This window comes from Nelusetta ayraudi, unplaced genomic scaffold (assembly GCF_046127955.1).
Source record: "Nelusetta ayraudi isolate G7.1 ecotype Tasmania unplaced genomic scaffold, CSIRO-AGI_Nayr_v1 ptg000005l, whole genome shotgun sequence".
NCBI classification, from domain to species: domain Eukaryota; kingdom Metazoa; phylum Chordata; class Actinopteri; order Tetraodontiformes; family Monacanthidae; genus Nelusetta; species Nelusetta ayraudi.
The window spans coordinates 4,074,644-4,100,000 of NW_027466055.1; the positions used below are offsets into that span (position 1 = coordinate 4,074,644).

A 25,357-nucleotide genomic window follows, 5' to 3' on the forward strand; every position below is an offset into this window, starting at 1 on the left:
CAAGAAAATGTTGGTTGGTTGTGGTTGAAATAGAAAAACAACGGTTATTACAACAAATAATGTGCAAATAATATTTTGAAGTGTAATGATAATTTATATATATACATTAAAGGTCAACTGTATACTGCCACTGCCACATTTACTCAATTTAAAACAATTATTATTGATGCAATTTAACACTGACAAAAATAATTTCACTAAATTAAGAACATTTGGAACAGTGTGCGGTTCTTGTCGCCTTCAGTAAATCCAACCACCTTAGTCAATTGCTATATAAAATTATTTTTTTTTAAACAGGGCATTATCATTCTTCTCAGTGATGAAGTGATGAAATGACAGTGATGAAGGTGAATCCTTCCTCTCTCCAGGGAATTTTGCTGGCTGTCAATAGTTTGTGCGGCGCCGATCACATCAGCATGGATTTCACCCTGAACTGGTATCACTCTGTGTCACCATGTGTGTGTGTGTGTGTGTGTGTGTGTGTGTGTGTGTGTGTGTGTGTGTGTGTTAGCACTGAGGGGATTGCACATGAAAAGCCTTTGACATCTGACAAATGCATGTGGACGGGGTCAGGGGGAAGAAACAATAGTCGGGTACGTTATGTGTAAAGGTGTGTATACAATAATAATTTCAAAACGACAATAAAATACTAAAAAAAAAAAAAAAACTGATCGCAAACAACAATTCAGACGAAAAGATAAAAATGGAAGGACATAAAAAAAAAATCTAAATTCTGAAAAATGGTCTATTTTGCTGGGTTGCATAAAACATAGGCTTTACAAAGTACAAGTGGAAGGACAGAAGGGAGGGGAGGAGAAGAGGAGGGTGGGGGGGGAGGGGAGGTGAAGAGGGGAGCGCATGTGGTGTCGCGCGGTGACGTTTGCTTAGACCAGAACGGATCAGAACAGCAGTGCCTGAGGCAGCGGGCAGGTGGCTGTCACTGCTGTGTGAATATGTGTGAGTGTGAGTGTGAGTGTGTGTCTGTGTGTGTGTGAGAGAGAGGGAGACAATGTGTGTGTGTGTGTGTGGAAGCATGGGAATGCAGCTTTCTCCACGTTAATTCCCCCTTTGCCTTTAAAGGCCACCTTAATAAAGTACTTTAATGCATTTAGAATGACACGTGGGCGGCCACGTGTCCCTTTTCACACGACTGAAGGAGTCGCTGCCTAACATTCAGAGGGGAATCCAAAACCACACGCACAAAAAAGTCATCCTCAAATTCTCATCAAGCAAAAAACGGCAAAAAAACAAGAATGAAAATGTAAACGTGTTTGCAGAATGCCAACCGTAAAACTTTAAAACACCACACACTGATTTGGCTGCCTCATTCCTTTTCTTGCCAAACTGACAGTGTGCGTGTGTGTGTGTGTGTGTGTGTGTGTGTGTGTGTGTGTGTGTGTGTGTGAAAAAGAGAGCACTTAGGCAGATCTCTCGGCATTTCCATTATCGCTCCCTCAAGCTGGGATGCAACCAGATGCTGATCTCTCCCCCACCCACCCCTCTCTCTCTCTCTCACTCACACACACACACACACACACACACACACACACACACACACACACACACACACACACACACACACACACACACACACACACACACACACACGCTCAGGACAGCCGTTACAGGGCCGTATTTAGCTACAAGTTTTCCACTGGGGAACATCAGACGCCACCAGTTGTCTGGCGCTCTGCTCTCCTGTGCTGCCCCACTCTGCTCCTCCACTTCCCAACGTCTGGCTCTTCCCCTTCACTTTCTTACCATCATGTTTTCTTGTTTCTTTCAACATTAAAAAAAAAAAAAAAAAAAAACATCAGCCAATTTTTTTCTTTGCATCTTTGCATGCGCGTGTGGCTATGAGGAGAGTCGAGTGATGGCGCACGCAGCCAGCTGTCTGTATGCACTGGCAGCATCCTTCACGCAGGCTGGGGCCTTCCACCTGATCTCACTCATCAGGTCTCAAGAGGGGGGAGGGGTGGAGGTGGGGCTGGAGAGGGAGGGGCCGGTGGGGAGGGCGTGGTCAAAATTTGGCAAGAGCCGGGGCGGCGAGGGAGCGCGCCAAGGTTTATATTTGCAGTCCATGGACTCGTCTCCCCCCCTCTCTCTCTCTCTTTCCCTCTCTCTCTCTCCCTCTCTCTCTCTCTCTCTCTCTCCCGACTGCCATCTGAATCCATCTGGCCCGTTTGCTGCACACAGAGGCTTTTTATCCCCCCCCCCTCCTTGTTTCTGGTGGCGGTCTCGATGCGTCCGATCACCCGTCGCCGTTATCAAAGCTGTCGTGTTGAAAGGGAGCAAATCTGTCAATGCGAGCGTATGTACATGAACACGCTGGGTGAATATTTGCTGGCTCCTGGACGCTGCGGCCCAGCCGGGGGAGGCTCTCATCTTCAAACGTGTGTGATCTGTGTTTTTCTTTCGTGTTTTTTTTTTTTCTCCGATGCCAATTTGACGCGTTACTTGCGATTTTGCGACTCGCCTCGCCGGCCCCCTGCGCAAATGGCGGCGGCGGCGGTTTACGGCCATTAGCGTTATCTCCTTCCTGTTTGCCGCTATCTTATTTACCGACGTCAAATTAAATCGCAGCATTGTTGTCCAATTCACCCCCTTGTCAGTAATTTGCTGCTTATCTTTCAACCCCCCCCCCCCGACAGTCTTGTGACTGTCACCTTTTCTTTTTTTTTTTTATTTAGGCAAATCTAGGCCCCGCCCCACGACCTTTCTCTCTTCAGCTGACGCATCATTATGACCTCATTAAAAATGGACAGACAGCCATCGCCAGAGGGGAAGTTCTCATAATATAGTCGGGCTTTTTAATTGCCTCGCTCCAGAAATTAGCCCCCACATGTTGGTGGGTGGGAGCGCCTCAGTTTACCCCCCCCCCCCCCACACACACACACACACACACACACACACCCCAGCCCCACCTCCCTTCCCAAACTCCACCCACCAAGTTTACCCCTGTGCTCTCCTCTGGGTTTGAAATATTCATTGTTCTCCCGTGTGGGTGCATTTCTGTTCACATGTTGAGGTGTGTGTGTGTTCAAGAGAGCATAGAAAAGGAACCGAGTTGCTTTACTGACCCTCTGGCCTCTCCACACACACATACACACACACACACACACACACACACACACACACACACACACACACACACACACACTTGCTTGCTGCCTCACTTGCTCTTCATCTCACCCTCTCTGTCTCCCAGGGCGACAAAGCTAATTTGAGGCAGATCTTGCCCTAAGGGGTAAACTACAGCCACTAAACACACACACACACACACACACACACACACACACTTCTCTGTGCTTCACTGCCACTCCACCCTGACCACTTTATCTTCACCTATCACCCGTGAGGTAGGCCGTGACCAGCCCAGTTAGTCCTGATGCTAACTGATCCAGCCGCTCATCATCATCATCATCATCATCATCATCTATGCCATCGTGCCATAACGACACTTGCGCCCAGCAGGGTGGCTTGAAACGCACCCGATATGGCTTTATGTGGTTTGAAAACCCGGTGAATGAGGTGCATCTCACAGCTGGTATAAAGACACAGCGCTACGTTCCAATTCTTTTGAACGTCCTTATATAAATACACTACCAGCCAGAAGTTTGGACACGTCTTCTCATGCAATTTTTTCTTTTAATCTTGACAACTTTCTACACTGCATATAGATACTGAAGACATCAAATATATGAGCAAGATATATGTAATTATGCAGCAAAGAAAAACATGATAAATAACTCCAAATATGTTTTTTTTTTTTTTTTGAAAGAATTTAAATGCAAAGCGTGTTTGGGTTATTTTACAACACAATTCCATGTGTGTGCATACGTAGTTATGATGTCTTCAGTGAGAAACTGCAAAACTTTTGACTGGTAGTGAAGTCATCACGACATCTGGAAATTAACCCAAAAACCAAAACACCAGCATTAAAAGTGTTTAAACGAATCTTAAGCAGGGCTGGAAAATGATGTATCCTGTTAAATTTGGTCTTGGTTATGTGCCATATGCAATAGCTCAAATACATTGTATTTTATCCAATTTAGCTTCCGCAAGATAAACCAATACACTATGATATTAAGAGACACATTAGTTTATTTCATACTTACTAAGGTTTAAAAAAAAAATTCAAGTCTAAATTATGTAAAATTGAGAAAATTTAAGGAAATGGATGGTGTCAATTCTCCAAATGACCACCATCCATATGCAGAGTGGGACCTGTATTAAATTCACACTCGGCACAACAAATGGGGTGGTTGTAATGTGTCACTTTGATGTATATATATATATATTTGTGTGTGTGTGTGTGTGTGTGCCAGGTGTGAGCGTAAGAGCATGTTTGTGTGTGCAGATGATGTATGAGCGTGGAGCTCGGGTGCTGCGGTACAAAGGGCAGCTATGGTTTGGATCTTTCATTGGCTTTGGTGGTCAAACCCACATCCTGCAGAGGTTCAAATCAATAGTGTCCATCGCTCCCGTTTACATACAACAAACAATGTTGTCTAAATACACATCGCACCGCACAGTGTTGACACGATGACGGCCAGCATGTAAATTGGTGGTCGTTTTTTTGTTGTAAAATTTACGAAGGCCAGGTCAGAATGTGAGCCCGGCAGGAGGATGTGGTTTTCAGCTTTGTGAACTGGAGGGCTGATAGAGCTGCCAATAATACACACGCTTACACCTGCGTTTGCACTTCTGTGGCCACACAAACATGTGTGGGACAAAACAGGAGATGAGACGCGAGGAGACAGGAGAGTTCTGCCTGTGTCAGATCAACTGGGAGATGCAGACTGCAGGTGTGTGTGTGTGTGTGTGTGTAAGGGAGGGAGAGAGGGAGAGAGAGAGAGAGAGAGAGAGATGTGTGTGTCTCTTTGTCTGTGTGCTCATACGAGGGAAGAGGACTGAAGGTCCATCTTCATTTTTCATCCCAGGTTCCAGTAGAGCAGCCTTGCACAATTAATTCACAAAAAAACAGCGCTACAGATCTCCAGAAAACAGGATGTATATGCCTCTGTTTAACCTGCAAGAGGTGTATGTGCCCTTTGTGACTTTATAGAAGGTTCATTTCCAGAGGAGGATCTTTGAGGACAAAGGTGAAGCAAGCTGAAGAAGAATGAACTTTTTTAAATTTAATTAAATTTGCTGATTGTGGGAAACATTTTTCACTTTAAGAGAAAAATGTTTCAGGAATTGAGACTATTTTTCAAATACGTTGAACTTTTCTGTCAATAAATCCTACATACAATATTTGTCTTTGGAAGAGACCCTTCACTGTATCATCCAATCCCAAGGAAGCATCTTCACGTGATGTCTCTAGGATTTTAGTTTAGGGCCGTGAGCGATGCCTTCCCGCTGGTGGCGGCTTCATGAATTGGGCTCGCGGCCTCGCAAGCTGAGAAAGGTTCTCCTGGCTGGACGCAGCGGCTCCAGCTCGGCCGGAGGGCCAGCGTAGAGGGGACAGATAAACAAGACGAGGAGGGCGACGGACTCGCTGAAATAACAGCGAGTGGGAGAACTTGGGGTGGTGGTGGTGGTGGGGGGGGGAGGGGGTGTAGACATCAGCAGAGCCATGCTCCCTGACCACTGTGAGGAAGGGGGCGGAGGCCAGGTCTCCCATCAATTACAACCTTGACCCTCCTCTCTCCTCTCCTCTCTCTCTCACACACACACACACACACACACACACACACACACACACACACACACACACACACACACACACACACACACACTTTCTGCTTCATTCAACTATCCTCCCCTGGTCCCTCTCCTCCGCTCCTATAAATCAATCTCTCTCCCTCCCTTCCTCCCCCAAGCTGTCTCCCACCTCACCCCTCCCACTCTGCCCCGACTCTCTCCATTCCTGCGGACTCCTCTCCCTCGTTTCATCGTTGGGAGTGCAGTGGGAGTGGAAAGGTCAGGGGTGGGCAGACAATGGGGAGAGTTGGAGGCAGAGGCGATGAGGGGGCGAAAACGAGCCACTGAGTGCGTTTCATCAAGGCAGCGGGGGAGTCTGAAAAACATCCCCTTGCTGCGCTTGTTTTTGCATCGGCTCACTTTCAGATTTCAGAATGGGACGCAGATTAGGGCTGCGTCAAGCGTGAGAAGTGTTCCCTTCACCTATTAATGCAACGGTTTTAAATAAATCCCTCTTACTGAAGTTCTTGGATACAGATGGATACAGTTTTTGGACAATTTATCAGTTTCTTTTAAACTCAGCCTGTTATTTTCCAAAATACTCTCATAATTAAGGTACGTGAGGACTCCGAAGACACTCTGCATGCATACAGAGACTGTAAGAAAACATTCTGTGTGTGCATATCAAAGGAGGGTAAACAGTTGCTATAGGTTGCATGTAGCAATGTTCAACATCGATCTTTCACTTCATCTGGAGATTTGAAATATTTAAATCTCACGGTACCTGCCATTACAATTTCAATGCGGTAATTTTCTGAAAGCTGTGTGAAGTCTCGTCGGGATTGACTGAATAATAAGCAGGCACAATTCAGACCAGTCTCACATTGCTGCATGCAGCAAAGTTAACTGAGGAAGATAAGGAAGAGACCTTTTCCCTTACCCTCCCTCAGCATGCCCACAGTCAGACACTTCATGAAGCGGCAGGCCTGGCACGACTTGCGTCTCCTCTTGGTGATCTCGCACTCGTTGGTCGCCGGACAGCTGTACTCGATGTTGCCTGGTGTGTGCGGACAGAAAGGTTGGTGGAAGACAAGACGAGCAGGGTTTTAGTTTTACATTGAGGGGGACAGTTGGACAGACAACTTGTTCTTTTCAGACAGTGTTTAAAAATAGAAGCAAGTGGTTGTTTGGTGGAATCTGCAAATAAAAATGTTATACTGAAAAAGACATTCAAAAAAGACTCTTGCGTGTGTACAAAAGCTCATGTGCTGTTGCCGTAGCCAAAGTGTGGTTGCGTGACAAGCCAAAGTTCAATCACGGTAGCACTCAGGTGTAAAGATGAGGTTAAGATTATCAGCTAATGTAAGTCTATTAACTTCGCAACCTCTTTGGCAAAACAGCAACAACAACAACACATGGTCGGTGTTTGAGGCTGGGAGAACCTTCAGTCTCGCTTCTCTTTTGCTACAGGGCAGAAAAAAAAAAAACGGCATCAAATATCAAATCACAGGTTTACTTTTGGCACCATCGCCTAGTAAACTGTCCAGATTCCCTTTGTCAAGCGCTCTTTTACTCTTCACATGCAACTGTCGGTCTGAGGGGACCCTCGTGCATCCTGTTTTCCCTGCTGTCTTCTGTGCTTTTATCATTACATCTCTGCTCTTTCCTCCCCGCCGTGCCGCCTTCTCAGCGGAGCATCACTGCTAAAGGGTTGCCTTCAAGCGTTTATTTGTTTTGGAAGTTTTCCCTATTAGCCGCGAGCCGTTTGAAGGTCCGAGGTGGTGGAAACCCAGCGTTTCCACCTCCCCGCGCACACTGACGTCTACAGTAACCCGGCAGCGGCGGTGCAGCTCCCGCCCGCTGAAACAGGGGCGAACAGTGATTACTATTGACTGCTGCTGTGCAGAGGATGTTTTCTCATTATTGGGGCTTATTAAGGGGGCTAGTTAGCTTGGGAGAAGGGCTAAACAGACACACACTTCCTAATGGGCGACAAGATGCTCATTAATTAGCCTTGTTAGTTAAAGTAGAGGCTAAACACGCTAAATGCTGGGCTAACCCTCGCAGCCTAATGGCTGCTGCTAATGGGACTAGTTAGCTCACGCCCAGCCACTGCATTGCTGATGATACATGAGGAACAAATTAATTCAGCAATTACAGGGGGGGGGGGGACAGTTGCACACGGCGCTAAGGCTAAACGCGCTAATGATGGCGAATCTGCATGGGTTAATGTGTGGTCAGCGAGAGGCCTCGCTCCTTCCTCCGTGCGAGGCTAAATCGGCAAGTGCCGCTAAAAGGATAACTGCAGTAAAGAGCCACTTATGCATCGGGGTAACAGTGAGGCTAAACGTGTTAAGACCTCGCTGCGAGAGGAATAAATCTTAACAAGCCACGCTGGCACGATGTGACGTAGACTCCAGGAGGCTAGATTCCCCCCCCCCAGGTATATACATGCAATCCAAACCACCAAAAGTGGCCACTCCCTGGCCGCTTGCAGTGTTGACAACTTGGCATTATGACAAAGCAAATCCACCCCCCCTCCCCCCAAGTTTGTTGCTTGTGTCAGCAGGTGTTAATCATCATTCCAAATGATGTAGCTGCGTTTCCATTACAGTTTTTCGCAAAATAAAAGCGATATTTCTAAAATTTCAAAGTACACTTGCGATTTGCAGATGTTTCAATTGAATGGCGTGAAGCACATAAACCATAATATGCATGTTGTTTTTTTTTGCTGATTTTATGAGCGCCTCCTGTCGGAGTGGAAGGAAAGGGTGCACGCTCCCGTCCCACGCCGTTGCCGTCTCACTGTGGGCTCAAAAAAGGAGGCGGCAGTGCGGAGGCGACAGTGCAGGAGTCGGAGGAGGATGGCCTGCCGTCGCCATATCGCGACTCTCCCTGCGTTTTTTCCTCTGTGCGTCGTCCCTGTGCGCGACACCGGGCTTAGGGGCTGAGAGGCTCTGGCCAGCTTCTATGTATAATGTGTGAGTTTTTGCGCGTGTCCCCGTCGTGCGTGTCTGTGTGCGAGAGTGACGGCGGATATGTGAGGGGGCCCCAAATCCCCTGCAATCTCCTCTGAGGCATCTGCTTATGTCCACCTGCTGCATGACAATTGACCACCATTGTACAGTAGCAGTGTGTGTGTGTGTGTGTGTGTGTGTGTGTGAGGGGTGGGAAGGGAGTTTTGGCCTCTCCGAGCTCTTTGAGCCGTCTTTTGTCTTTGCCTTCTCCCAACGTTTCGCCTCCGACTCTTCCATCCCTGCCCCCCCACTCCCCATTCCTGCTATTTGTTGTCTGTCTTTTACAATTCCAGTCTTTTACCAGTTCATCTCCAGCAGGAGGAGGAGGAAGGAGGACGACCGTTTCCCGTACCAGAGTCTTGCGGTTGCACTCTTACATTCACTGGCATCAATGCACAAGGACATGGAGACAGATATGCTGGTCTGCCTCATATGAGTGATTTTACGTTTTAAGACTACGTTTTCTTTGGATGGCAGCAGAAACGGGAACTACTGGCCTCGCTTGACGCTTGATCGGCCCCGATATCATTTCTTCACTGCACATCTCACCCCACCTTGGCTTCTCCCAGGCTCTCACGCCTCTCCGCACTCCTCTCGCTGTGCCCTTCTTTCCATTTTACCTCCCCCACCCCCATCCCATTCCTTCCTATCCCACACTTTGCCCCTCCCCCCTCACTCTCATCGCTCCCCTTTATCCCTCTCCCTCAATAAGGGAGTGATAGATGCAGGTTGTCAGGTGTCGCTGGACTGACGCCACAGAAACAGCAGCTGCCAGAGTCACTTCCTCCATGCTGTGACACACACACACAAACACACACACACACATGCTCGCACGTATCACTAATTCCTTCCTGCATCCACGTGCCCAGATGACCCTCCCCCCTCTCTTCTCTTTCTCTTAATCCTTCTTTTACCTGTTTTTTTCTCATACAAACTAGTCTATAAACCTCCTCCCTTCTCTTCACGACTCCCCCTTCCCCCCCACCTCCCTCCCCGCCCCTCCCACGCTCCCCTCCCTGTCCAGCTGGAGGCATTTTTTTGGTGATTACCTGCGGTTTTATTGGCTAATGGCTTGAAACATACCAATATGTCTGCCGCTGCCCATCTGAGGCCGGCGCCGCTTTCCAGCCAAGATGCATCCACAAACACACACACACACACACACACACACGCTCGCGCCCCACGACCACGCATGAAACCCACACCATATGTGCACAGACATACACATGAAGTAGTGCTCACTTAGGTGGATGGGCGCAGGCCCACACACAGACGCACTCGGTTAGACACATCTGCAGCGTTGGGCTGGTTGACGCCATAATATCATGAGTGAATCTCAGCCTCTCTCAGTCTACTTCTATATGGACTTTACACATTAGAATGAATGTGACAAATAAAGAAAAAGGCAGAACAGAAAGTGTGAAAATGTACCAGGGCCAGTTCCAGGTGTATCTCAGGATGTTTGCTGGGGCTGTTTCAGACTCCTAAACTGATGCTAGAGCCCAGTCTGAGAACACAGAGCAGCGACTGGCCCCACCAAATTCCCTTTCAAAACGTATAGTGAGAAAATACTTTTCTCCTGAATTGAGATTGCGAAGGAATACATCTGTGATTTAAAGCCATCTCGTCGCTACCCGACCCGACGCCACTCCCCTTCCCTGTTGCCTTGCGACAATCCGTGACAGCCGTCGGCTCAGCAGTGCCCAAGTTTTGACCCGTAACCTCAAACTCGGGCCTCTCTGATCTGAAACATGTCGGCGACGGGAGCTGCGAGGATTACAAACAGAATGAAAATGAGGAAGTGAGAGTGAGAGTGATTTAAAGTGATTCAAGGTCATCCATATTCAGAAGGGCCGATGTTAACATGGCGGCATCTTTCTGTGTTTACAGGGATCTGATATTTAATATGTAACGTGGCCCCTCACCTCGGCGACCTCCAACGAGCCCTCAAAATGAAATGAGTCGACCTATGGCTTAGACGCTGGGGCGCTGACAGATAAATTAAGGGTTAAAGCCAACACGCCGAGCGATTACGCGCCGATGTGCGACTCCCTTTCCATTCGTGTGGGTGTGTGTGTGTGTGTGTGTGTGTGTGTTTGTGTGCGTGTGTTTGTGTGCGTGCGCCTCCACCTTTATCTCTCCCGGCCTGTGTGCGCTTCAATCTCTTTTGTCAGGATTGCACCGTGTCCCCATCTCATCCCATAACAAACACACACAGGTCATCTCTCCGTAGTGGTGACCATCTAGTAGATGTAAGACTTTGGGCGCCACAACATCTCCCGCTCTCTGTCTCTCTCCGGGGCTTTAGTGGGAGGAAAGCTGCTTATCGGAGGCAAAAGAAAGCAGCGACAGATAGGTGGACGGGCAGATGAATATTTTCTGATAGGACTGACTCGACGGATCAATGACTGCTGGCTGGCTGGCTGGCTGGCTGGCTGGCTTTTGTTAGTGCAGTTGTGTGCTGACTGACAACAGGGCAGTTCGATGTGGCCTTGGAATTATATGTGACTTTGGAGTTTTGACAAATTATGATTAAACACTTGTTGACCAACTGTCAGCTGTCTGACAAATTGACTTGCCCCAGTTTACTTTTCTGTTATTGTCCATTCATTTTTTAAATGAGGGAACCTACTACAGGCCATGTATTATTCCAGGCTGCATTTGGAGTCACTTCAATTTGTTTCAATCAATTTTAATCTGAGAGTCGGCAGATGCATGGCACCATGTTGCTTTTAAACCACTAAGAAAATGTGACAATATCCATAGGGTGTGATTTCCCAGTAAAAATGAACACTAGTTCCTCGTCCTAGTCTTGAAAGATCAAGGCAAACATAACAGCCTTTCTTTTTTTTTTTAAAGGAGCTAATTGAGAATCAAGACTATAATGCAGGACATTAAGCTGCTAATCAAGACATATGTTTGGTGGTCATTTACCAAAAGATGTTGTTTTCAAGTGTTTTCAAGCAATGCAGTGGCTGCATGTGGGACTGACCTGTGCCGTGTCTACAGGGATTAGAGAGAAACATCGTGGTGCTCAAGCTGAAAGGTCGAGTGTGTGAATATTAGTGAATATTCACCACGGCTGAGGGGTCGCCTAAATACCTGCGCACTTCCAGGACGACTTCTATCCCTAACAAGAGACAAGTGAGGGATTACTGGGCCTAATTCCTGGTACTCTTCTCATCATGTGGATTATTGCTCAATCCCTCTACTCTTGCTACCACCTATCCTGAACTGCTGACCCCTCCACGTAACCTCCGACCTCCTTCCGACACTGCGTTTATCTCCCTCACACAAGGCTTATTTTTAACGTGCTTGGTGTGAGGCGTAAGCAGCTCGATTGGCGAGTGCAAACACTTCCAGGAAATTGGCTGCTGCCATCCCAGCGGCGGTGGCGGAAGAGGAGGGGTCAAGGTTGAGGGGTGAAAGTGGGGCGTGTCACTGAATTGGCGCATATGCACGGGGATGATTAGACGCTGGAGAGAGAGCGAGCCCATATGTACGTGTGACAAGAGGAGAAATGGTAAAGGACGGAGGAAAAAATAGACTGCAGTCAGTGTCCTAGTGGCGATCTCAACACACAGAGGAGAAGGCGTGCCATATAAAAACTGGGTTCCTGTCTGGCCTCGGGCTTCTATCGAATGGTCTCGATGTGGGATAGTGGCCCGGCTGGAACATAACGTACGATGCAGTGTATAAATGTCCTTTTACTTGCAAATAGTTGTTTAAAACAGCACTTCTGATGTTTTTGATGTTTTGTTTTTTCCTGGCATGGTTTGTTCTTCGTTCTGTTGTCGTACTGGAGATTGGTCTTGGTCTCACAACCACTTTTTAAGGGTCTCAGTCTCGGACTGGACGAACCCAGAGTGACACAACCCTTTATTCCTAGTTAATTTATTTTTCAATTTTATGACGCAAAGTTGTGTTTTTTTTTTTTAAATGGTTCAAAATAGCTGAAAATGGTTAAAGAAAGAAAAATATTAAAGGATACTTTGCTGAAAAGCGATGTTGCTGTTCCATTTAGAAGCAAACTTGAATTTAAAAAGGATACTGGTAATGTTTTTTATTTTGTTGTTATTTTTCTTCAAAATATGAAGTCTTGATAACGTCTTGGTTTCGGTTGGTGCGGTCTTGACTACAACACTAGTTTTTGTGATATAAGTAACCTGGACATGTAAAATCAGCATCCGTTCTGAATAGATTTTAGGGAGTAGATACAATAACAGAAAAAGAGCTGAAGGCGCAGACAGGCACCGAAAAAGGAAGACAAGAGTGACACAAACTTAGAAGTAAAAGGAGAGGTGAAGTTCAAAGTGATGGCCAACCTTGGATTGTGCGCTTGAAGAAGGCCTTGCAGGCCTCGCAGGATGCCACTCCGTAGTGGTACCCCGACGCAATGTCCCCGCACACCAGGCACAGCCTCTTGGGCATGGAATTCAACATGTACTCGCACTTAATCTGCGAATCTTCCCCGATGGTTGACGAACAGTCCTCGTAGCGCTTTGATCCGGGGCCGCCGGCGGGACCCAGCGGACCTGCGTTCGAGCCGTAGAGGCTCGGGGAGTCCAAGCCGTTGGGGTGGCCGTTCATGGTGGACGAGTAGGAGCCCGAGGCGTCGCTGGAGCCGCCGGGGGAGTGATGGTTTAGGCTGTCAGTCAGGGAGGCGGGACTAGACGGCTCAGTCTTTATGTACGAAGACGGACAATTGGACTCAAGGTGGCGCTCCTTACTGGACATTCTGCAGAGAAGCCTAAGGCAGTGGGATGGGGGTGGGGGGTAAAAATGGTAGGATGAGAGGAGGAAGAAGAAGAGGAGGGCGTTAGAGTGAAACAGTCCAGACTGGAGGAAAAGCAGACACACTCGGAAATACAAGAAGAAATGTTTTTTTGGAGGCGGAAAGAGTAATTCTGGTTCAAGGGGAGTATGTATTCAGGTTTATTTTTTCTTAAGAATTCACAGCAATCAAGCAACACAGGCAGTGATGAACACGCGGCTTCTTATCACCAGTTCTCTTTAAAAGGAGCGATGGAGAGAGAGTCGAAAGAAGAGAGACGTCACCGTGGTTTATTATCAGGGTAACTGTGTGTAAAACGCACCGCTAAAGAATCATCCATAGTACGACACACACACACACACACACACACACACACACACACACACACACACACACACACACATACTCGGCCAATGGTCATCCGTCACTTTCCAGTCAATAGCAGCTTGTTCTACATGAAGGTAATCAGTAAGCAGCCTCTCTGCTGCTCAATCATCCCACGGACAGCATCACACACAAACACACACTCACACAAACACACAGGCCCACACAGGCACACGCACGAATCCTGCACGCAAATACACACACACACACACAGTTTGCAGATGGCACTCGAGCTCAGGCTGAACAGTTGGGAGATTTCAGCCACTCAGTTTAAATCTGCTTTTTGAAGGTAAAGTACCAAACTGTTGTTTTCCTCTCAAGTGGTCGTTGTCGTCTTTGCTCTGGTTTGGTGCCTGTGTTCTCACCCCCTCCGCCTCTGCGGCTCCCCCCCCCCCCCCCTCTCTCAGTCTCTCCCCCGAGGAGGCTCGCTGGTGTCTTGTTAATGGCAGTTGTAATTAACAGCTATCTTCTCTCTGTCCATATCTCTCCATACATCCCTTTGTCTTCCTTACTATCTATCCACCTCCCTCCCAATCACTTCCTATTCAGCGCCATCTCCTCCTCCACCCCCCCTTCTGCCCGACTCAATCTTTTCCCACTCCCTCCACCAGACTCTCCCTCTCCGCATTACCATTCTCTCCCTCCGTAACCCTGCCCTCCCTCCGTTCTCTTGCCTTTTTTTTATTGTTAAAAGGCAGAAAGCACAAAAGGGGTTTTTAATTAAGGCAGGATGCTGCTAAACGAGCGGCTTCTAAAGTCCAGTCGGCCTGTAAAAGATCCTCGTTCGACAGGGAGCCATAAAACGCAGACGGCGGCCTTGATGGAGAATGGCTGAGGAGAGCTGGCTGGGCCCAGGGAGGGAGGGAGGGCGGGCGGCACGTCGGCCAGGAAGCCAGCTAAGTGGACAGAGTCAAAATAAGGGAAAGAAGATGATGGTGGAAATCCTCTAAATATGAATTAAAGTTTGTGTTTTAATGCGAACAAAAATGTTATTTGCGCTTTTATATATATATGTTTTCTTTTATTTATTTAAAAGAGACAGTGCATATAAATGAACGTGTCAATGTAAATATGCCAGAATTAGCCAAGTCTAAATTCTTTGCTGGTGCTGCTGACTGTAAATTGGAGCGGTAATGGGAAATTTCTGTATGTTGAAGTAGCAAAAAGGAGGTGAGTTTGCCGACGGACACAGAAGGACGTTGCTGAAAACACAGGGTGGGGAGGGGGTGGGGGGGTGGGGAGGTTGACAGACGCTAAAGGCAGAGACTGATTGGATGAAGAGGTGGCGCAGAGTTGCACGGAAAAAGACCCAATATAGCAGATAATGTAACGGCAATTATTTAATCTGCCCTTCCCCCCACTGCCCCCTCTTTATTCTCTCCTGTGCCCCCTTCTATTGGCCGTCAATCCCTCGGAGGACCATTAAGTAAAAGAGTTTAAGTGCCAAAGATCTCCGGCGCATTTCCCCTGCACATCTCTGTCAAACTCTCATCTATCTCTCCCCCCCCCCACCTCCCTCCTGCCCTCCCCCCTTCCTTTTTTTTGCCCTCTCATTTTCTCTATCATCTTTTTTTTCTCCGTACAACTCACATCTTTTCCTATGCGTTCTGTCCACCCCCTCCTCCCCCGCCCCGTCAGCCCCCCCCCCTCCCTTGCTTCTTATAAATGAAAAATAATGGCAGTCAAAGGGGGAGGAATAAAAAGAATAAAAAGGAAGACATGCGTGCAGGGGAGAGGAGAGGAAAGAAGATTAAGAAATCACAGCCAGTGCACTGTGCTGAGTGAGAGGTTGAATGCATTTATGTATGTATGTTATCAGTATAATTATGGCACCATGTAACGACGGCTCAGTGCTGAAAGAGCAGTCTTATTGTGCCGGCCGGCTCTTCAGATGAGTGCCGAGAGAGAAAGAGAGGGGGGGCGTTTTTAATCATTTCTTTATGTTTTTAAGTGTTTAAAGAGATTTTTATAAAGAGCAAAAGCATAAAGCTAGGGGTAGTTTTAAAGCCGTGTTATAAAAATGATTACAGCAAACACAAAGAGCACCAGTGTCCAGGTTCCAGTCTAAGCCTCTGTTGTTGGAGTCCCACTGTCTCCACTGCCCTCATGCTGCTGAGTGCACAAGCAAATCACCGTTTTGAATTTTTTGACTTACGTTAAATATATACGATGCTTCATTCCCCCCTCCACCCCAAGTGCGTGCTATCACACTTGCTATCACACGATGGATACCGTGTCGCCGTTTGTGTTGAAATTGTTGTTAAATTGTTGAATCAGACATTTGAGCAGTTTTATAAACACACCAACTTGGAAAAGTGTCAGATGTTTCTCTTAATGGCTGCAGCTACTTCAATCCTAAAAAGAACACATAATTTGGTATGATAATGTATAATATAATATATAGCGTTAAAGCTCTTGAAATACACTTGGTTCATATAACCAGTAAAGGAAGTTGTCGTATAATTGACCAGAGATAGTTCCTGTTTTCTTTTTTATGACATTTCAAACAATAAATCGACCAACGTGTCCGAAGAACTCGAGGTGGAGAAAGCAAGAGAAATGTGTTTTCCGCGTCGGCGTCGGAGGAAGTGCGGAGGAAGGTGCGACGGCAGTCATTAGAGCAGCAGCAGCACCTCCAACAAACCGCCCGGGACAAACGTACAATCATCACATTAGAGCGACTACACTCTGCCACACTCTGGTCCGTCAGCACTGTTCCCTCTGCATTCCAAATCTGGGCCTGCAATCTTTTATTACATACAATCTTTGCGCAACTACCCTGCAAGATTGCAGCTCCGGAACCGACAAAAGAGAGACGCGACGGGGGAGGAGAGGTGGCGAGAGAGCACAGATCTTTCCGAAGTCCAGCGCAACCGAGGCGCGGGAGGAATGAGACGCGTCTACCTGCTGCGATGATATTTTAAGAATCACATTCCAATGAAAAGGAAGAGAGGGAGGAAGGGGAAGGTGGGAGGGGGCGGCGGGGGGGGGGGGGGGGGGGGGTAGGAGGAGGAGGAGCGGCGGCGGCGGCGCAGACGGAGGAGGGAGAAGTGCTGACGACGTAGCTACCGCGGTTTGGCTAATACCTTTCCATCACACCGAGCATTGTGCTCTCCACGCTGATAAGAACACACAGTCCAATAAGCAAAGAGAAAAGAGAGGGGGAGAGGATGTGAAAATCCCACACAATTCTATCTAGATGATACTGGCAACGCTTTGGGAAAGTGAGGGAAGGATGGAATACAGAAAGGAAAATACATTGAATTAAAGAATGGAGCAAGGAGGGAGAAAATAGAAGACAGGGAAAAAAATGCATTAACATTCCCATAGCCAAATGAATAGGATGATTTCATCAATAGGCTGAATTGCTTTTGCGGCCCCCCTTTTTTTTTTTTACGTCTTTTTCACCCCCACTTCAGTCTGCGTTTCAGCTCCCGCTTCTCCAGTCTGAGGAGGCTCAACGTCGAGCTGTTTGTCACCTCGTCGGCCTGATGCGTACCACCAGATAACGTCCAGACCAGGCCGGACCTCGCGGGTGAAAAGCCCAGTGGAGAGCTGTTGCAGCACAAAGACTCACAACAGGACAACATTGTGTACTTTTGTAGCATGGCTGCAAGAACGAGCGACAACGAGCGGCTGTGTTAATGAGAAATAATTAGCAGGTTTTTTTTAAGAAGTGTGCACTGGGAGAAGTGTGTGTGTGTGTGTGTGTGTGTGTGTGTGTTTGTGTGTGTGTGGTTCAGAGTCAGAGGAGGAGACCTGCGCGAGGCGAGAGCTGATGTGTGCGGTTGTGTCTGTGTGTGTGTGTGTGTGTGTGTGTGTGTGTGTGAGAGGCTTTGACACCACAGAAACACAGCGGGTCGATGATTACGGTTGTTTTCAGCGGGAAAAATGAATAAAATAAAAAATATAAACTCACGCAGAGACAGTCAATCTAAAGCACTCTCCCTCCTACCGAGCACCCTCTCGCCCTCTCGACGGGCCTCAATCTTGCTTTCTCCAGTCATTTCTACCTCCCTCCATCCCTCCCTCTCCCTCAAAAACACACACAAACAAACACATACATCATTCTTTTCATCCCTTTCTTTCCTATGCATCTAAGCCACACACACACACACACAAACACACACACACACACACACACACAGTGGGGAGCAGATCAATTGTTACAGTGTTAGTCGGGCAGGAAACCTGTAATTCACTTCATTGGCTGCAGAATAAACCCCTGATTACATACAATCAATGGGATAATGGCAAAAACACATTGTGCCCAATGGCCTGTCGGGCTGTAAAGGCCGACGGATGAGACGACGGGGAAAATGCGGCGGGACCGCGCGTCCATATTATTTCTGCATCGGCCGCGCCGCTTTGAATCTTCTAGCACGGCGGCGGAGACGGAGCAGCAGCAGCCGCCCGACAGTCGCACGGAGGAGAGAAGTGCGACGCGTCCTGACGGAGACGATGCGGCCAGAAGTTCACCTCAACCCCACACAGACACTCACACGGCGGTGCAAGAGTTCCGGATGTCACGTCCGGGTGTTTGCTTCTCTCTTTCTGTATTTTATATTTGCGTCGAACTTCGAGTTCAGTTGAGTGTTTTCCTGAGGAGGGATTTCACTGGCGGCCCAGAGCTTCCCCTCATCTCAAGTGCTCGACTCAAGAACGTAGAGGCACTGGCCTGCGGAGGAGGGACTGTGAGAGTTTGGTCTCGTTCAGGGGAGAAATAATTTATATAAAAAAAAAGGTTGTGCAAAAGCACCCCTAACCTTGTGAGTTGGAGTGTGTGTGTGTGTGTGTGTGTGTGTGTGTGTGTGTGTGTGTGTGTGTGTGTGCGCGCGCATGTGTGTGTGTTATAGAACGAGAGCGAGAGAGCGATGGGAATCTTGATGATTTAGGTCATTTTCTTTGGGAGCAGCGGCTGATAAGTGTGTTGCTGCCGGCCACTATCTTTGTCACCATGTCTCCCTCTTCCCCCTTTACCTCTCTCTCTTTGTTTCTCACCCCCCTCCCCTCCCCTCCCCTCCCTGCCCTCCCTCTCCCCTCCCACCTACCCTGCGCTCTCCTTTATCTGCCGCTTGTCACTGTGTTTGTGCGGTGTGGGTGTGTTGCGGGGTTGAGGGGCTCGTCTACTGTAAGAACGGCACTTCAGCCGCTGTGAGAGTCGCAGCGCAGGGCTGCAGGTGCAGCTCGCACATGCAGCGCCGGAAACAGCTGCACGTGTGACGTCAAATTCAGAGCTGTCCATCAAACTGACTGTTTAACATGCTAACGAGGATGAGCAAGGTGATCTACTTTTCTGTGAATGCCTGTGTGTGTGTGTGTGTGTGTGTGTGTCACTGCAGAGCACCCGAGGTAAAGCTCCTCCCAACACTTCCTGTGTGTTTCACTCCAAAAAAAGGCACCGAAATGCTCAAAAAAATTGTCTCGTCGAACGACACACACCTTCCCTCCGTCTCACTCACACACACACACACACACACACACACACACACACACACACACACTCAGACTGATAAAAGGCCTGCGAATCCAACACGCCGCCTGTCATATCAAATGAAATTGCACAGAAACCTAATAATAATCACAATAATAACGATAAATAATAGTAATAAAAAAAGTGTTTCCCCACCAAAAATATCCCTTCCATCGGATTAAGAGCACATTTTATTAAACAGATGGTGAAAGAGGATTTCCACTCTAGTCAATATGACAGGCTTTCAAATGTGACACAGGAGGAGGGGGAGGGAGCGGAGGGAGCGGAGGGAGAGTTAAGTTAAGGTGCGCCGGAGTGATGGCCGGGGGAAAGAGGGGAGCAACAAGAGGCAGAGGAGGAGAGAGGTGGAGAGAGGAAGAGAGGAGGAGAGGCCAAAGCTGCACTCTTTAAGCAGATCAGATTTGGGGAAATTGGGCTGTCACTTCAGGACGGGGATGATTTACACCCATCCATCACAAGGGGAGAGAGGCGGAAGCAGGGCCTCGGATACGTGCGGTAATAATGAGCAGCACGTGGAGAGCCGGGAAGAGGCTCAGCTGATCATTTCCATGATTCAACAGTCAATATTTTACACAGAAAGAGCACGTTGTGAATAAAAAAAAGCTGAAGAAAAAAAACGATTGCATGCAGCAACTGACTGTTCCTGCTTCTGCGAGTGTTGGGAGGATTCAGGGTTTAATCCACGTGACTCAAACGCGCTGACTGATGATTAAAAGATGCAAAAAAAAAATAAAGGTCCAATCTTCCCGACGAGCGTTTTCACCTTAACTGATCGATACTGTCGGCAGCTGCTGTTGACACGCAACTCCCTCCTCCACCTCCTCACCCCCCCCCCCCCCCCCCCACCGCACTGGCCAATGCACCTTGCAGCCCTGGCTCCTGGACCATCTGTTAGGGAATCTAATTCACATCCAGCCATAATCAGGTTTTCTGGAGTGGCCACTGTCTCTGCCTCTAATTCTGTCTCTTTCTGGCCGCCGACGCTTCTCACTGCGCACGCTTACATTCTGTCTCTTTGATTGCGCCTGATTTACGGTCTGATGTCTGATCATCATATTTTTATTAGCGTGAAGTGGGGTGACGTTGCTGCTGCTGACAATGTAACGCAAGATTTTCTTCACTAATAAAAACCAACAAAATAAAGAAAAACTCAAGATCCTTGAAAAATAAATTGCGCTATAATGTAAATTTAGCATCGACTTGAGATTGTGAGGAGAAATTAAGGGTGGCGTAGTGTGTGTGTGTGTGTGTGTGTGTGTTTATCCGCGGCTGAAAATAATGCACGCTGAGGTGAAGGGGGTGGAAGTTAATGAGAGGTGAGAGTCTGAAACCCTCCCTCTTCCTCTCTACCCCACCAGTAATCCTCTTCTATAAATCTGCAATCCAATCAGCGTTGTCCACACACACACTCGCACACGCACACACTCACACACGCACAGCTGTTGGGAGGCCCATCTGTGTGTTAAGGCAATCTGCTTTATCATTATGATTACATTGGGCTCAGTTTACAGCAATGTGTGCAATGCGTGCGTGTGCGTGCGGGCTGTACTCAAGTGCATTCTGCCTGCCTGACTATTCATCACGTTCCCATAGTTTGATGGCCTAAATAAAAACTGGGATAATATTGTTGCCGTTCAATGAAAACTGCAGATGCCTCAAAACAAACAAACAAACAAACAAAAAAAAACCTTTAGGAATATTCTCTGCATCTCCACAAAGTTTTCAATCAGAATACACCAAGCGTGCTTAAGGATTTTTTCTTTTTTGCGTTTTTCTAACTCTGCATTAGACCAATGACAACACATTGTTCCTGTGCGTTTGGGGTTTCCCTTTAGGGGGAACAGAGCTGGAGCTGCATGCGGCGCTGCTAGCGAGAGTGCGTCTGCTAATCGTCCCCCCCAAATCTCATCAGCACGGTTGGAGGTGAGGTCTCTGGGAGAGAGTGTGGAAGCGATCTTTCACCACACCGGTGTGTGTGGCTCTGTTCATGTGTCTTCATTCATTTCTTTCTTTTTCATCTTTTTTTTTTTAATAAGAGCTTTTAATCTGAATACGTAGCAAATGAGAAATTTTGACTTTGCCTCATTTTTATTCTGCGGCTGTCATCGGACTGACGCGAGTGTCGAGCAATTCAGCGTTCAATAGAAAACTAGTACAACTACTTTCTAGTTGTAATAGTTGGTATTTTTCTACAGCAAGATGCATCTAACCTTCCTGGAGGAAAAAAAGAAAAAAAAGAAATACAGACCGTGAGTGTGGGATTGGCGGGAAGAAAAAAAATAAATTAAATTAATACTGTCAGCATTACAATATGTTGCAAAATATTGTTTTGCTTCCTATTCTACATTGTATATTTCTGATCTTCATTTAATATCCATGTATTCTTACATCACCGAATAAAAACATTTTAAATCTAAATCTCAACCAAATTAATATTAACACCTGAGAGATCATGTGTAGTCCTAAAATTCCTGCTTATTAATGTGTGTGCATGCGAGCTTGTGTGTGTGTGTGCGTGTGTGTGTGTGTGTGTGTGTGTGTGTGTGTATGTGTGTGTGTGTGTGTGTGTGTGTATGTGAGTGTGATGTTTGACCCAAAGCCATGGCGTGACTCCCCAGCCCCTGGCAAACCTTTATACCACTCATCACTGCAGTTCAGCGCTTGCCAACACACACACACACACACACACACACACACACACACACACACACACACACACACACACACACACACACACACCACAGGCAGGCCGGTCAAACTCCAGTTGGTGATTGGCTGAAGGACTGCGTGAGAATGGCTTGCCAGACCTCTAATTGGCTTGACCCAGGACTAACCCTGAAATCCTATTGGCCTAAGACTTCCTCGTCTACGGTACACGCGGGCTTTAATGCGCACAGACACACTGGAAAAAATTAAAAGGCTTTGTAAAAAATCTCACCACATTGTAATCAATAGCACTGCGCTGCGCTGGATCACAAGAGCACAAACATACAGAGCAGTTGGTGCGTGACGGCGCTAACGGCACGCGTGGAATCCTTTCGCACTGTTTTGTCCGAGCACATCAGACACACAGAGGTAAAACTTAAAACACCAAATTGTTGTGAGTCACGATAGACGCTGCCTTGGCCCCTTTGTTATCTACACTACCAGTCAAAAGTTTGGACACCCTATGAATTGAATGTCTTTTCTTTCATTCTCATGGCTATTGACATTGCAGTTGCTCACTCAAGGCATCAAAACTACGTATAAACACACACGGAATTATGTTTACATGTTCTATATTTAAATTCTTCAACACAGCCACCTTTCATAAAAAGCCTATTGAGTTATTTTTAATGTGTTTGTCTTTGCTGCATAATTACATATATCTTGCTCATATATTTGATGTCTTCAGGATTTGCAGCTTACAAAGTTGCATGACAAGGTGCATGCATACTTAGTACGGCTGGAGCGGTTGGGTACGTGGCTCTATTTGTTTTTCCATAGAAAGCGAGTGAGACGCAGAGCGGAGACACAGTCAGAAAAGTGCGTCAAGGCCTCGCGCCTCATTCATCCCACGTGTTTTGACATGACACAAGCGCCGTATTTACAGTAACCCATCTCAGGTTGGACCGCGGCAGCGACTCACACCTGCAGCCGGGCTCAGAGCAAAAGGCCCGTCGTCACTTTGTTGACCGGCTTTCTGCGAAGCCGTAGACGGCATGAGAGATTCCGGCACACTTTAACCTCTTTAAAAAAAAATGAGGCGACTTGCTGCAAAACTAAACAGGAGATGATCAAAAAGGGCACGTTACAGGCTTTTGGAGGTGGTAACATGAAAAAGAAGGATTTTAGTTTACTGCTTCAATTCAGAATAATAAATAAAAAATGTATTTTTTGAAATATGAATTTCAAATTGACAGTAAGAATTGTACAAACAGGAAAAATAAGAATTTTAATAAATCTTAAAAATTCAATATATCAGATTCTGCGGCCCTTTACATTTTCTCCTGTTTCCCCGTTGTGTGCACACTCGCGGACCTCAGAGTCAGCCTCCTCTGATGTGAGCGAGCCCCCCCCCCCGCCGTTTCATCTGAGCTTTGCAGGGGTCGAGCGCGGCGCCGCCGTCAAACTCCAGCCAACTGATTCGCGCACTCCTTTTAAGATTCTTTCCCCCTCCGTGGCGGCGACACTCTGCTCCCTTCATGGGTTCTCTTACCTGGGGTTGTAGAGGGCATGTGCGTCTCTCATGTGGTTGGCCTCCAGCGGATCGTAGGTTTGGTGCATCCTCCAGGCGCCAGCGCCGCATTTACCATAGGTTGACTTGGAGATATCGTCGCTGCTGCTGTTCACCAATGGTCCCTTCGATAAGTTCATTCTGTGGGCAGAGGAGGGAAAAGCATGAGGCAAGAATTCACAATTGGATTTAGAGACATTAAAGTGTTTTGAGATGAGGGGAAACTTCCGCTAGATAAAAAGGAAAATGTGGAGGTTTCTCGGCAGGCGGTTCTAGACATGTAGTAGCAATTTAAGTAAGAAATTACAGACGCGAGAATATAATTTAGAATCAGTGCGTTTAAACAAAATGCTAATTTGGGAAATAGGACACTCGAGCTCAGCTAAATGATCACACATTACAACACACGCATTCTGCTGCAGTCTGTAACTGGACCAAGAGTTGTGTTCAAAAGACATCTTCCAGCAGGAGGGACAGAAACACCAAACAGCCTCAGGACAGACAGACAGACAGACAGACAGACCCACTGCAACCAGAATGGTACTTTTTAAACCCTTCGTCGCGTCCAACCGCTGGCTACCGGCTGAGGCTGTGTCAAGTGACGGAGCAGTCGAAGCACTTTCGGCCTCAAGAGAACGAACGACGCAGACTGGGCGCTGGTGGTCGCTGGACAGGCTGAATCGCTGCGTTGCACCGCGCAGGCCAGGCGGGAGGGAAAACTGAACGTCACTCACTGCTGGGTTTATAACAGCACGCTACTGCTTTAGTGATGCTTTGGTGTTCTGCAGGGTACAAGCTGGAACACTCCTGTGTAGACTGTGATGTCCAGCGTTCCTGATTCTGAGTGGTGGTAAACATGAGGAATAAAGACAACGGATCCGGACGAGGAACAAAGGGGAAGAGCCTTCCTGAGACAACAACATCAGGCCTTTTTAACAGGGAACGCAAACAAACACCTATTTCCATTTCAAAAACTCTGAATATGGAAAATAAAAATAATTTAAAATTAATTGAAATATAAATAAGTGAAAAGGGGGAATGTGGGACAAATTTACAGCTAAGGGCAGATTTTTATTTTTTTTTTTTAATTATCTGTGCAGCCATGGAATGTGAAAATAATAATTAAAAAAAATGATGATGGTGGAATTTTGCACACCAGTGACAAACTTCTGAAGTCCAAATTAAAACGGAACTTTAGCAAAAGGTTCCGGCCAATGCTCAACGTCGCCTGAGAGCTTAAAGGACACTTGCAGCTGCGTCAATTCAGCGTTTCTAATGAAAAAGAAAAGAGAGCAATAACAACATCTGCTCGGAGGATTTTCCTTCTGTTTCCGTGTGTGCATGTTGTCCCGGCCGTTGGTGTATCAGTAAACAGGGGCAGCGTGTGGCTGTGCGTTCCAGTGAAGTGAAAGGAGCGTGTTTACCACACAAACACAGCCTCTCCTACGCGCGTGCGTCCGTGTGTGTTCCCATTTGCAGCCAGACGGACAGGTAGACCAAGCAGCCAGTCGTCTGGCAGCCCGGCCGTCCCCTCCTGCTTGTGCTCGGTGAGGGGTGGAGGGCCGGGGTGTGTAATGTGTAGGTTTTAGTTCCACTCTGCTGAATCGAGGGGAATCGATATCTCGCTGCTGCTGCTGCTGCTGCTGCTGCTGCTTCAAACACTTATTGGCTTTCGGTTGCGGTGTCACAATGCCATATAGACAGGCAACACTTAATACTGCGTTTTTTTTATTGGGCAGAGTCCCGCCGTCACAATTGACTGATGCAAATCCAGTGCCGTTGCTGGTTCGAATCCCCGAGGCTGCGAGCCTCCGCGCGTGAAT

General features: G+C 47.4%; 1 protein-coding gene across 4 annotated transcripts in view; it reads right to left on the reverse strand.

Annotated features, from left to right (window-relative positions):
• The window catches only part of esrrga (estrogen-related receptor gamma a), a 69,705-nt gene that overhangs the window by 35,733 nt on the left and 8,615 nt on the right, over positions 1 to 25,357 (reverse strand). For 2 of the 4 annotated variants that reach the window (XM_076050255.1, XM_076050238.1), the window contains exons 2-4: positions 23,517 to 23,675; positions 12,992 to 13,416; positions 6,578 to 6,706 (exon numbers count right to left, since the gene is read on the reverse strand). In XM_076050255.1, the coding sequence (XP_075906370.1) occupies positions 6,578 to 6,706; positions 12,992 to 13,416; positions 23,517 to 23,675 (713 nt within the window). The remainder of the gene's footprint in view (positions 1 to 6,577; positions 6,707 to 12,991; positions 13,417 to 23,516; positions 23,676 to 25,357) is intronic. The other 2 variants (XM_076050263.1, XM_076050247.1) reach the window with 1 other exon arrangement.